Source organism: Micrasema longulum, unplaced genomic scaffold (genome assembly GCF_059751315.1).
Source record: "Micrasema longulum isolate JH-2025_06_02 unplaced genomic scaffold, ASM5975131v1 h1tg000575l, whole genome shotgun sequence".
In the NCBI taxonomy this organism is placed as follows: Eukaryota; Metazoa; Arthropoda; class Insecta; order Trichoptera; family Brachycentridae; genus Micrasema; species Micrasema longulum.
In genome coordinates, this window is record NW_028277771.1 from 48,902 (window position 1) to 62,648 (window position 13,747).

Genomic DNA, 13,747 nt, shown 5'->3' on the forward strand with positions numbered 1-13,747 from the left:
TTTATTGTGTTTAGAATATCAGAATATTCACAGCAATAAGTTTTTTGGTGGCTGCAGCGAGGCAGAAAAGAAGAGGAAGAGAACCAACACACGGAACCACCTGATCAGGATTGCAGAAGGGCTCTTCAGTGGTTGCAGCCATCCGCCTAGCAGAGTCCAGTGACAACTGGATGAGTATAGCACAGAATTGGAGCTAAAGATGTTAATTGTAATCCTTTAAATGGAGTGAGGAAGAACATTTATCTGGCTGTATTTATAAATGATTCGAGGAGTGATGGCAGTCAGGAGAAGGTGAAGATAGCCGATGATGGTTGAAGATAGTATTTACTTGGCTGGTTTCTTGCAGCAAGCATCTCCTGCAGTTTCCTTGTGTCCTTCTTCACATTTCTTGGCGCAGTTGCAGCTGGCGTCACATTTCCCTGCTTTGCAGCATTTCTCCCCGACACATTTGCAGTCTGAAGAGAAATATAATATTTATTTACATATTACCCGAAAGGCACTAAGACAAAAGTCACTAACTATTTTTTATACAACAGTTTGTGTAAAAAATAGTTAGTTTAATAAAATCATTTTTGCTGTCTCACAGTAGTTATTATTTACAAATTGTTTATAAAAAGTTAATTTATTGCGATTGGCATGCCAATTCAGTGCCGATAGAAAGATAAATAGAGAAATTAAGATTTTAATGCTAGTCAAAAATGTAGTTTTTTTTATTTGTTAATACATGTTTTTTTTATGAAGCAATAAAAATTTATATTAAACAATGTGGAGTCATCGCCAGATAAGAATGCCTACTCTGTAGTAACTGTGTGATCGAGGCATTCTTATCTGGCGACGACATTACTTCAGAACCATTTTATTTTTTTCATTGGTGCATTTACTATAGTAGAGTTCAAAATAATGCAATTATAAAAAACGGAGTTAGACAGTTTACCTACAAGTTTTAAATGTTTTTATTGTATACTTTAAAAAAATTAAAAGAACATAGGACTTTCATTCATTTGTATTTTTATGGCTGTTACATAGAATTAAGAATAGTCTAAATCGTAGAATCATATTTGAATACACCAGACTGTGTCCAAAAATCCCCCCACTTTGCCCTATTTTCAAGATTTCCCAATGTTGCCAGATCGCGAAAAATATAATCATAGCACAAATGTAAGATAATTATATTTTTATAAAAGCAATATGTTAATTTCTTTAAAATTTTATTGTACACACGGAAATTAATTGAATTGATTGACACAACCGAGTAGATAAGTAAAGGGTCATTTAATAAGAGTAATTTAATTAATGAACTTTTCAACTTAAAAATAAAACAAATTTTATTTTTTATTTAAAACTGATATTTTTATGCCATGTCAAATAATATTTGATGATTTAAAGATAATGCCGGTCAAATGTCCACCACAGAGTTGTTTAATTCGAGGTCCAATTTTCATTAGATGAGCAAAGTAGCGTAAAAAATTTACTACCCTGCCAACACTAACAAAATGTCCGTTTTCTTTGACAATCTGACAGAAAAATAATTAAATTTTTAAGTAATACATTTGCTACTTACACATGCATTTGCTACTTACACATGAAATGTGATCCTATCCTGTTTTTTTTTTATCCCAGCAGTATTTTTACACTTTAAAATGACACAAAACGGCATAGTTGAATTCAAATCGGGAGTTGTGTACTGAGCTACTCTACAAAGAAACTAATGGGTCAAAACGTAAAACTACTCCATTAAGAGTAGTTTAGTCGCCTTCTGTTTGATGCGCGTTTCTGGAATATTCTTAATTCTATGGGCTGTTAATTTACCCCCTATCAAATAATATCAAATAGAACATACAGCTGTTACTAAATAAACTTTGAACCGAAAACGTGTTTGTACTTATTTGTATAAAGTTACTTATAGTGGAATTTTAGAAGTTCATTTCAATAAAAAAAACTTTGTTTACAAATCAATGAAACAAGAAAAAAGTTGTTATAAAAATCAAAATGTTCTTTTTGAATTTCTCACTGTATTGACAATAATATGGAGAAAAAAAACAAATGACATAAAAATCTGTTTACAAATTAATTATGGGAACAATATGTGGAATCGAAAAACATCAAGTGGTAATAATTAATGTTGATTAACAATTATACAACAATATTTAACATGATTAGGTAGTATATGCAAGTGGCTCTCTGTTTTAAAGTAAACTATAAGAAACAGATTTTTCTAAAAAGGAAATCACCGGCATTTTTCCTCGGAAACCTGCATTCAAAAATTTACAACTATTTCAATTGAATTTAAGCGTGGATGTATCTTAATTAATTGTAATAAATACTCAATTTTATTAATCAATAATCTATTTGTACTCACTTTCTCCACATTTGCAAGGCATCTTGTTTGGAAAATTTCAGGATTCTGACAGATTTGAATAATGATCGAATGTTCTCACGTCAAAAGGTTCGCGCTTCTGTCGCTGTGTCGCCCAGATCAATAACTTATATTACAGAATCCCCGCTATGTAGCGTGTGCACTGAGAAATGAGTACCTAGTACCTACCCAACAGCATACAAGGTCTTACCTAGGTCATTGTGACCACCATTCTGTAATAATGAAAAAAATTTTTTTTTTCAGAAATACAGATACTATTAATCTATCTATCATGACTACACTAACCAGACGAGACATAACATGACTTGACCTTATAATATCGTCGAACATTGTAAATATTGTTAAAGAGATTAATAAAACAATGTACTTACATCAAAATGACGGAACAAAGAGGAATTAAAAATATTGTTGAAACAGAATTGTAAAATCATCAAAAACACTTTTGTTGCCGGCGCAACGATACGTAACAAAAAAAAACATTTTTTTATACTGGTATCTTCCTAAAAACCAGTACGAATCTTGTAATTAAAAAATATAATTCCATATAGTTAAAATTCGATTTCGTGTCGAAACTTCCTCGTATTAAGGCTAGTTTGAGAATGATTAAATAATGTTCGGTTTTTTTCAATTTTTCTACTTTATTATATTTCATAAATTTTTTTTAAAAAGAAAATTTGAGGAAATATTTTACATAGAAAATTAAAATAAACAGCAGTATGAACACAGTATTTCCGTAAAAACATGTATATAAATCAGAATAAATAAAAGGATTATAATGATTGTTTTTTGAAATATTTTGTTATTTTATGTATTTATCCAAATACATATACGAGTACTACAAAAAAAATAACGTATCCCTAACTCTATGAGCCCAAGAGCCCTGTGTTGAGTTGGGGTACAAAGAGACCTGTTGTTACTTAGTATTATTGTTAACTAACATTTAAATAAAATAAGTGCCTCATAATTTGATTAGGAATGGTCATCCTAAAATTGAGGCGGGTGCAACATTATTTGTTTAATTTGATAAATCTAGTATGATTGAAATCATTTGTGGTAAATAACTTTAAGCAGGGTTGACACGACGTAATGGATGGACATGTCAAAAGTAGGAATGGCTTACGTGCGTGAGAAGACGCATAGGACTCGAGGTCTGTATGCAAACAAAAAGTGGTGTGGCGTTCTTTTCTCTTTGCCTACTATTACGGAGAAGTATGGTTTAATATTATCTTTCTGTTTCTAAATTTTTGTTTAAAATGTGTTTTTTCAGACAAAACTATCATCATAATAATTTCTTTATCCGCATCCAGTGGTGTATAGGGAACTGCACTGTCACTAAACTCGCATAGTATTTAGATCATTTTTGTTACATTAAATATAAGGTGATCAGCCTTACGCTTCAGGTGTCAGTTCAGGAGCTATGAAATATTTCAGTGTATAACAACTTTGAAAGCAATATTTCACGTCCACCCTGCCAGGAATAGAACCCAGAACCTACTGCTGCAGCCAAACATACTGCAATTCGCCATAGTCGATTTTTATTTGTTATAACGTAAATATCTAAGTTATTTAAAAACAAAGCCAAGCACAGCTACAAAATAATCCGATCGAACCATTATGTTTATGTTGTCAAACAAAACAAAATGGCTACCAATTGGTTTCTAACCAACAAACCAACATCGCTTGCGTTCTATAAACCTTAGTGATAGGGCTTCACTTTAGGTTCATGCATTATTACAGAGGTTAGAACACAAGTTTTGAATATTCAGAATTACTCATCATTAGGTGTAAATATAAACTCAAAATTCTAAATACCCGAAACTGTTTGTATTCCAATTTATATTTAACTCGTATGTGGTGTATAAATGCAAAGTATTTGATTTATTTTTAATATGCCATATTTCATGTTACCTACTCAAAGAAAGTTAAACCATTTTTACTCTAATTACTAGGCATTATTTTACAATTTTTCACATTCAAATTCTATGGTTTATTTTTTTCGTGTTATGTATACCTTGAAATATGTATATATTTTGAAACGTACCTACATAAACGTATTTAATAAATCAATTAAATTATAAACTAAAGACGAACTAATCGTTTATTATTATTATAATAACCTTTTTTTACATGTACGAAATTTTTTAAATACACGTGCTTTCACGTGATTAAACAAATATCCGGTAATTATCCGGTACCCGGCCGCATACCGTATAGTAGCGCAATATCTGGCTGGATAGTAGTGTAGTATCCAGCGAATACCTAATATTCATTTAACTGTGAAAATTTCATGAAATTGACGCCACTAAATTGATTAATTGATGTCGCCCGTGTTTGGAAAAAGGGTGCAACCCTCATTATTTAAGAAAAAAATACCTTTTTGCAAAAAAAAATTCATTACTGTTCCTTACACTTCAGAATAATAATTTAACCGGCAAATATAAAATGTTTTCATTTTTCACCATATGGAATTGCAACTCATTGGTCGTTAAGTGATCATTAAAAATATCATAAAAATATGTTTACCCCTAATATTTTGAGTTTGTCCAAATTTATGTAGACAAGGACTAGATTCAACTCCCCGGGGAACTCAAAATATTGTTGATAAATTCACCTGGTCCATAAAGAAGTTGAAAAAATATGATTTTCAGGCGTTGCCTAGTATGTAGGTAAAATAATTCAATTAGATGAATCTCACCCGCATGAATAAAGGTTTCAGATCCTTAACTTCCCAAACATCAACAGATGAAAGAATTGAAGGAGTACAGATGTTCAAATATGGACAGAATGGTGAATGTTACACAGTGTGTAAAGTGGCCACTTAAACCAGCCGATGACAGGTCATAAGCCCTGTAGATGCCTAGACTTCCATATTTCCTCCTCTAAAATGTTCTTCATCTCTGTTGTAATATGTTAATGTTTACCCCTTTTTATTTTATGGACCTTATAATTTTTGTTTTTAACCATGAGAGAAATTTGAGTATCGGTGTATTTATATTGTTTTTTAGGCAATGGGCCGGATACCCGGCTTAGGGACTTGCCGGATAGTCGGTATCCGGCCAAACCCCTATCCGTTTCATCACTTAAACAACGCATTGTCCAAAATATCGCATTTGGTTTTGTGTAGGCAACCCTATTTTATATTTTTAAATTGATTCTTCGAATGCAAAAAAAAACTAACGCCGCGCCGATTAGGTATCTATTAATATTTTTTATTCCCTCGAAGATCGAAAATAAACCAATTGACGTGAATTATTAGGACAAAATCATAATGAAGTATGAATGTAGATGGTACTTAGTAGTAGGATTAACCATAAAATAATACTAATTTGCTGACGCGTTGATTCGGATTTCCCATTGATATAAAAACACAGTATTCGTTTGGTATATTGAACTTCAGTAATGAAGATGATTAGTGCTACTGAAAATGAAGAACTCACCGACGACAACTCGCGACGTCACGGGCGGAGTAATTTTAAAATTGCAAAACTTAATAAAATCGTAGCGATGATAACACGATACATAATTGTTTTTATTTTTTGAGTTGACTAAAATATAAATCATCATCATTCCCTTTCATATGTTTAATTGTTTATATTAGGTGCTTTCCGCACCTAATATAAACAATAAAACATATTATGTAAAAACCACTGAACTTCCTTAATAGAATTAAAAATGTTTTCTTGGTCATAACATCCATAGGAATGTTTTATTGCGCGGCGAAACTTCTCTAAAATGTACTTGTGTAAAAAAAACCGTAAAAATAATATATAATAGTATTAAGCGCACAGTTCACAGGAGATCAATAAAATAAACAGGATAATATTGTCTTGTCCCAGCTCCATGAAAAGTCGCGACGGTTTTTTACGTAATTTTACCAAAAGTCGCGGTAAAATACCGCAATTTACGGATTTTACGGTAATTTTCGGTAAGAAACGAATTTAACGTACTAATTTTTATTTTCCAAAGATATTACAAATACGAGTAGCTTTGTTTTAGGACACTTTACATGACTGCGAAAACCAGGTTTAGATCCATCGAGTGGTTGTTGAGATTTATTATAAGTATGGGACGTTCAAGGTCATTTGGTATGTACTTTTTCTATAAAAAAGGTTAAAAAGGTTAAATAGTAAAAGAGATGGAAAAAATATAATAACTAAATTTATTTTTTACAGTGGCAACTTTCTAACGCCTAGATACTCTTATATTATATTGATAGGGCAGAATCTAGCGACATCATTTTTTGCATCTGTCCGCTCGTTTTCAAAACTGACAGTTATGTGAGAATTTAATTTGACTTTAAAATTTACTTGTTTTTATCTCTTATTTTTAATAGGCTTTGAAGAAAAAAGTGCCAACCTCAGAACGATTAAAAATTTAAATTAATCGTAATTAAAGGAAAAATTGCTCGGTGGGAGAATTTTTTTGTCACTTTTAATGCGTAGATAAACGTATCGAGGGGTTCTAGACCCATCGATATAAACCGATTTACTTACATCAAAACTTGATGGTGGGGAAATCGGTAGTGTATCTTCATAATCGGTTGGGAGAATTTATCTTAAACTGTGACGTCATAATGAAGCTGTAATTTTAGTGCGTGTATATGTGTACCGTGATGTACGCTTTCCCCTGTTTCATATCGATATACCTACCCAAAACTTGAAGGTGGGGGGTTGGTAGTGTATCTTCGTAACCGCTAGAGAGAATTTATCTTCAACTATACCGTCAAAGTTAAGGTATGCCGTCTTTATCTTCCCATGCGCTGCCCTAGTTCTTGTATGTTCAATGGACCATTTTTAGAAAATTGAGTTATGAATGCCAATATGTTTATTATCTTATTACGCGTCCATGTAGCTAAAGCCAGTTTTCAGCATTTTTGGAGTGACTATCTGAGTGATTTGACTTTAAAAACAAGTAAAATGTCTTTTTAGTAAAATGGTACATTGAACATACATTTGTAATCGGGGCCCTGAAACAGTGTGATGGCTTGTTTGTTTAGCGTATTTTCAATAAAACACGAATATTGCATTAAATAAAATAAAAAAGCAAAATGATACAAGGCCAAGAAATGATTTACTACGTATTTCAACATTGATATTCTTCAGACCGTTGAATTTGAAATAAAAAACCGCAACTAACTCAATATTAAACATAGAATCAGCATAGGTTCTCAAACTCATTTTACATGCAATATGGTCATGAGGATTATGACAATATCTGACAAAGGCACTCCATATAATTTGTAAACTCTCAATGAAAGGGGCAGTGAAAGAAGTAGAGTTAAATTAAATTGAAATCACGGAACTGAAAGTTCAAAAGAGTAATTTGTTAATTGACCAAAATATTGCTTTTTTGTATGGGCAAAACCGATAGGAAAACCCACGGTCTTTAAAGCGATTCCGGGTATGTGGAGGAAGTACTTTCACTGCAATGTTTCATAGTCTCTGGACTGGTACCCGAAGAGTAAGACGAATCACGTGTATAATGTAACCGAAAATATCAAGAGTATTCCGACTTTTGACATGTCAAGTATTTGTGTCATTTTCGGCCTTGCTCTATTACTCATCCATCAACATTCGCATTGTAAATATTCTTAGCCGCTCTTTCGCTGTCCATTCGCTCTACATGTCCAAACCAGCGCAGAGCTCCTTTCTTGATTTTGTCGATAGTGCTTGTCTCAGCCTTACATAATGTACGGATCATCATTTGTGATGAATGAGAGATATCATTCAGCCTACTTTCATCCCTGTTTTTCCAATACCAATCATACTTTGGTCCCATACACCAGGGTCGTGACCAGGACTCCGTTGTGAACTGCTAATTTTTCCTCTTGCATGCGATACGTGGGAATAACAATTGGCGAGTTCATTAAGTCTGTTCAATACGACATTACAAGTATACACTGTCCGTAAATTGTTGTTGCAAAACGGTGGTACCTGTATAGTCATTCTTCCAGGCACCCTGAGGTTAGTGAGAGATAACAGTTCGGCAATCCCACATTGAATTTACAATTTTGAATAAATTGAAAAGGTCTATAATTTTTCTTGTATCGTTAAGTTTATATGATATATTTAAGATATGCTGCAATTGTAGTGCCAATTCGGTGCCCCATGCACCGTTGGGTGTGGATAGGGAAATTATAACGTTGTCTAGTATTTACCATAAAAAAAAACGTTTTTTAAAATCAACTATTTGACGATTTTTGTTTGTGTACTCTCGAATGAGACAAAGAATATATAGATGTAACGTGTACGTGTACGCATGTACAGGTTTTATTTATATAGTTTAAAAATTATATAGATTATAAGTATTTATTTCCTTTGTTTGTGCTATTCAATCAATATTCCCGTGAGTTCATCATACGAGGACAAAATTTCCTTTTACCCGAAACCCAAACAATAGATGTTACTGTTCGTGTATATAATTTTAATGAGTTTTAAATATGAATGAAATTTATTGGAAAAATTGTCTTTGAGGAATTAATCATTTGTCATCAAGTGTTGATTCATGCCCAGGACTAATATTCACAAAGTTAACTGAAATAGAGTCATCTAACCCTTCTGAGAGATTAATTGCTCGGTATTATCAGAGCCAGCGAGCATATCAGCAATAGATAAGAGTTTCACAAAACTACGTGAATCACCTACAAGGTGTTGTAATCACCCGAACACACCTAGACTTTTATCATATCTAAAATACCTGTTGGCGGAGATAGCAGCATGATAACTGAGCACAGAAGAACTCATCATCAGCAGAACTTAGAAAGTGACTTAGAAGTGAGCAGTTTGGTTCCACGTGGGTGTTTTGAACCAAGTGTATGGTGAATTTCTAGTAAAAACTGCATTCAAAATGGGGCGGAGGCCTAGTGGAGTGCTACCCTTACTGACAATAGGCTTAGTATTATTTTTAAGTTTGGGGTGTGGCGCCCAGGACGTTTTAAAAGACACGGTGCCGGTTGACACAGATCTAGCTCCTAAACTCGGCGATCTTGACGTAAATAATTTAAGTGATGAAGCTCTAGTGACGGACGACAAAAACAATACTGACAGACTCGTAGAGGATGAGAAAGTCTTGGATATCCCAGAAGAAGTGGCTTCGGACGAGAATGACGAAGGAGAGTTTGTTGTAGACCACGTTGAAAAAACAGAACCAAAGGTGGTCATCAAAACTGGAGCTTATTCTATGGGAGATGAAAACGTGATGCTGGATCCTATACCAGAGACACGAATCTCAAGGATAGAGGATGAATATGGTAAGTGTTTTATAAATTCCTATTTTGGTTATCGCGTTTGGCTCCATGAATAGGCAAAGAACCCATTTTACGAGGTGATAAAAGATATCGATCGATTGATGAATGAACGGAAAATTTTGCAAAAATATCTTTTTATTTGGGCAAAAGGCTAATCGGGAAACATCGGTAACTCTTTCAGTCCACGTCCTTTTAAAGTGTCGGGTCAGGCAATAACAAGTTGTTTCTAAAATGCTTATTGTTCATGTTGTTATCTGCATTGGCCAGTGTACCTATTAAAAACCTCAAATAAATTCACACATATTTCAAGAGACAGAAAATATCTACGTGAAGGGTATTATTGCTGGAAACATTTCGGTTTAACAATAGGTTGTGTAAGCAGAAGAAGAACGAAATTTATAAAACCGATTAATCAACATTTCTAAATTCTTTATAACAATTTTTTACATGCTATTTTTTATTTCATTTATTAGTTTTCTTTATTTTATTATTAATTATATATATGTACGCGTATGTATGTGTATTTGTGTATGCATATATCGAGGCTTTACTGACAGAATGCATTTAGTCATTAAAATAAGTTCCGAGATAATCGCATTTAAAGTTTTTTCATTCTTAAACGCATTATTTCTCTCACAATTTTATTGAATTTTTATTTAAAAAAAAAAATAAATATTAGCGTAAATTTTAACACAAATATTTCAATTTTAGTGGCCATTTTCAACGAGTTGTAATAACTCACTATTAGAAAATGGAAATCAAGTTGGGGTAGAGTGAGGTTAAAGCCTCGGGCCTCTGGCCCGTGAGTCGCAACACGGGAGCACAACCCGATTCAGTTTTTTTTAAAGCTTTGAAATAGTAATCTTTCATCTAGGCAAAGCATAAAATTTGAATTCAACATATTGCACCTATATTTAAAAATATTTGAAATATGCAAAGACTTGTCAATATTGCCTCGATATGTTTATGTGTGAATATGTATATATATATATTTGTATGTATGTATGTTGTATGCACTGAATAGAAAAATACAGTAAATCTGTGGTTGTATGTGTATATTAATATTTATATGTTTATTTTTTTGCATTGTTTTATATTTACTAACTCTTTCTTCTTGCTTCTTCTCTTCCTTCCTTACTTTCCCATCCCACCTCCTTTCTCTCCAGCAAACTGTACGTTTTGTTTCTTATATTTTTGCTCCTATGTGAAACCCGTAATTGTTTTAGTTATTTGTTGTTATTCTGTATGTATTGTTTAATCATATGACTTAGTAAAAAAAAAAAAAAACTCTTCACAATCCTTGCGCACAAAAATGTCTTGCTGAGAATTTCGTTTATCGTTCTGATCATGTTCTATCACTTTGCTCTTCTTAGGAGAGAACACTTTCCGTTCATCAACATACCACATCATTCTTCATCAATTCTTTTTCTGTTCAGGGTGTTCGACATTGGAATGAGCTACCTCACCATATAAAAAATGCACCTTCCTTGGCAACTTTTAAGAAACACTTGAAGCATTATCATAACATATCCTTAGAACCCTAGCTTATCTTCTTTACATTCTTCTTTGCAGTCTCAATCTTGGGGATTGGTTTGCAGCAAAGTCCTGCATCTCGTCCTCCATTGGTCTCTATTTTCTGCAGCCCTCTTCAGCTCGACACAAGAGGCGCAGTTAAAATCTTCGCACACTTGCTCTAAATATTCCCGTCAGGGGCGCCCTCTATAATTCGTCCCCTCAGCCATTCCCTCTATGATGTCGTGCAGGAGACCCTCATGGCGCATAATGTGGCCGATCCATCGGGCTCGCCTCTCTGTTATGGTTTTGATTAGTTGCCTACCTTTTTCGATTCTATTGAGAACCTCGTCATTAGTGATGTGGTCTCTCCAGCAATTCCTAATATTTTTCTGTAGCACCACATCTCGAAGGCCTCTAGTCTTTTTTTATCTCTTTCGGTAAGGCACCGACCGGTAATGTCTCACAACCGTACATCAATATGCTCCATACATATGTCTTGGCAAGTTGCTTATTTTTTTTATTCCCCTTCTTTCCTGGATCCTCTTCCTGTCTCCATCCAAATTTATTGTAGGATCCCACATTCCAATCATAGTATAATGTGGGTATATAACGGAAGTCTTTTTTAAAAAAACAGTTTATATGTCTTAATCTGCCCACTTAAAAACAGCTGTAATTTGAAAATAAATAATGTCCCTTTATTTATTTTAATTTAAAGTAACGACGTTCGACCAATTAGTTTGACCAGTTCTTTTTTGGTTTACTGGAAGACATTGATTTTAGCAATAAGCCCGCCAAAGTCCACATGTTTACAAACTCGAAGTTTTATAATAATTAAGAATCTATCTCATCATCATCCTCATTCCCTTCCGCACCTAATGGTGCATAGGGCACTGCATTGGTACACCAATCACAGCGTATCTTGGTATTTTTTTTGTTACATGAAAGTAAGATAATTTGTCTTCTGCTTCAGGTACCAGTCCAGGGACTATGAAATATTCTGTTTTGAAAACACCCTTTTAAATAAATATTTCATATCAACCATGTTGAGAATCGAATCCGTGACCTTTTGCATGGTAGACAAACGCGCTGACCGTTAACACTACGAGGCTGAAAAATCTATCTACTTTGAATAAATAAATAATAGTTACAAAAGTCAAAGTATTTACAGGACTTATTACGTGTCAGCTGGTTGAAGTTTAGTGACTAATTTTGATGTAAAAACCTTGACTTTCACACTGTCTTCACAAAATGGTCTCAATGTCTGTTGATTTAAACTCCTTATAAGGTTAAATTATTTTTTTTAGTAGGATTAGACTATGGAAAATGTTTTTGATCATACCAAGAAAAAGTAAACGTTAATGAACGTTTTAATGAAAAAAAAACATTTTTTGACTGCATTGGGGCACTTTGTGTAGATATTAGTATTTTTATAATAGTCCTTAAAGTTAAAAAAAATAATGAATAGTGCAGAGAATAGGGGTATTCTCAGCGTCCAGGCGGATAAGAAATACAGTTCTGCGTGTGAAATATCAGGTTGGGAAATAAGTAATTTCGTATTTTTCGCTTTATTTCAATGCTTCATAAAAAGTGTTACAATCATCTGATTTCTGTCAAATATGCGCCGTTATATTCGGTAACTTATTGCCAACGAGAATTCAGCTTCATAATGCTTCTTTCGTAGAAGCCTTTGTCCCTTTTGGCAAAAAACTCGGGCAACCAATTTTCACAGGCCTTTCAGGTAAAAATACTAGTTGAAGATTCGTCGGCCTCGTTAAGTGATTGCTAGGTTCGCCTACCAAGCTTGAGGTTCTGGGTTTAATTCCTGGGAGGGAAGATATAAATTATTTGTTTATAAGGGTGGTTATACACTGCAATATTTCCTCAGAGTAATAATTCGCTGGATAAGCCCTTCAGCTCTATTGCATAGAACAAAAGCGCTCAGAATTTTGGGTTTGGTTTTTGGTTTAACAACAAACGTGTAACGGACGGTTTCGGTTTGCGTTTGCAATTCTCGGCCTGAGTACCTGTCGCCCATTGTATTATTGTAAACTATAGCTAACTTTGTGTGTTTTTGTCCGTATAAGCCAGTGGCGTCTTATTTTATTTTATTTTATTTGGGAAATCAACAGTTCTACATACATATTTTTAGTAAACAAACAGATATAGTGTATAAATTCAGAACTAATAACAGATTTCCACATAGTATACAAAGTTAGTAAAGAAAATATATTACATGTCAAATAAATACATACAATTTATACATATAAAAATGATATTTTCATGTACTCAATAATCAAAGTTTTTTTAAATATTTATTTTAAGAACATTAAGTTACTGTAAATTGGGCGGGATAAGGACAAGAATGCTTGAAGAGAGGAAAAGGAGGGGAGGGGAGATGTACATATTTATTATTATAATGTCTACTAAGTTACATAATACATTTTTAGTGTAAATTTTAAATCTGACAAAGTGATGTTTGTGTAATCTATATTTTTAAATTTTGTATTGTACATTGAAAAAGTCCTACGAAAAAAAGCATATTTAACATACGATGTTTTACTAAAGCTAGGGTTTCCTAGGACAGCGGTGCCCGTATTTTAACGGCCGTA

The 13,747-nt window shown here is 33.3% G+C and overlaps 1 protein-coding gene across 1 annotated transcript in view; it reads left to right on the top strand.

Annotated features, from left to right (window-relative positions):
• Nucleotides 1-9,060: 9,060 nt before the first annotated feature.
• Nucleotides 9,061-13,747, top strand: part of mesh (sushi domain containing 2 mesh) — a 43,827-nt gene continuing 39,140 nt past the window's right edge. Inside the window, exon 1 of the mRNA XM_088228286.1 lies at nt 9,061-9,626. Within this exon, the coding sequence (XP_088084412.1) occupies nt 9,224-9,626 (403 nt within the window). The 5' untranslated portion in view covers nt 9,061-9,223. The remainder of the gene's footprint in view (nt 9,627-13,747) is intronic.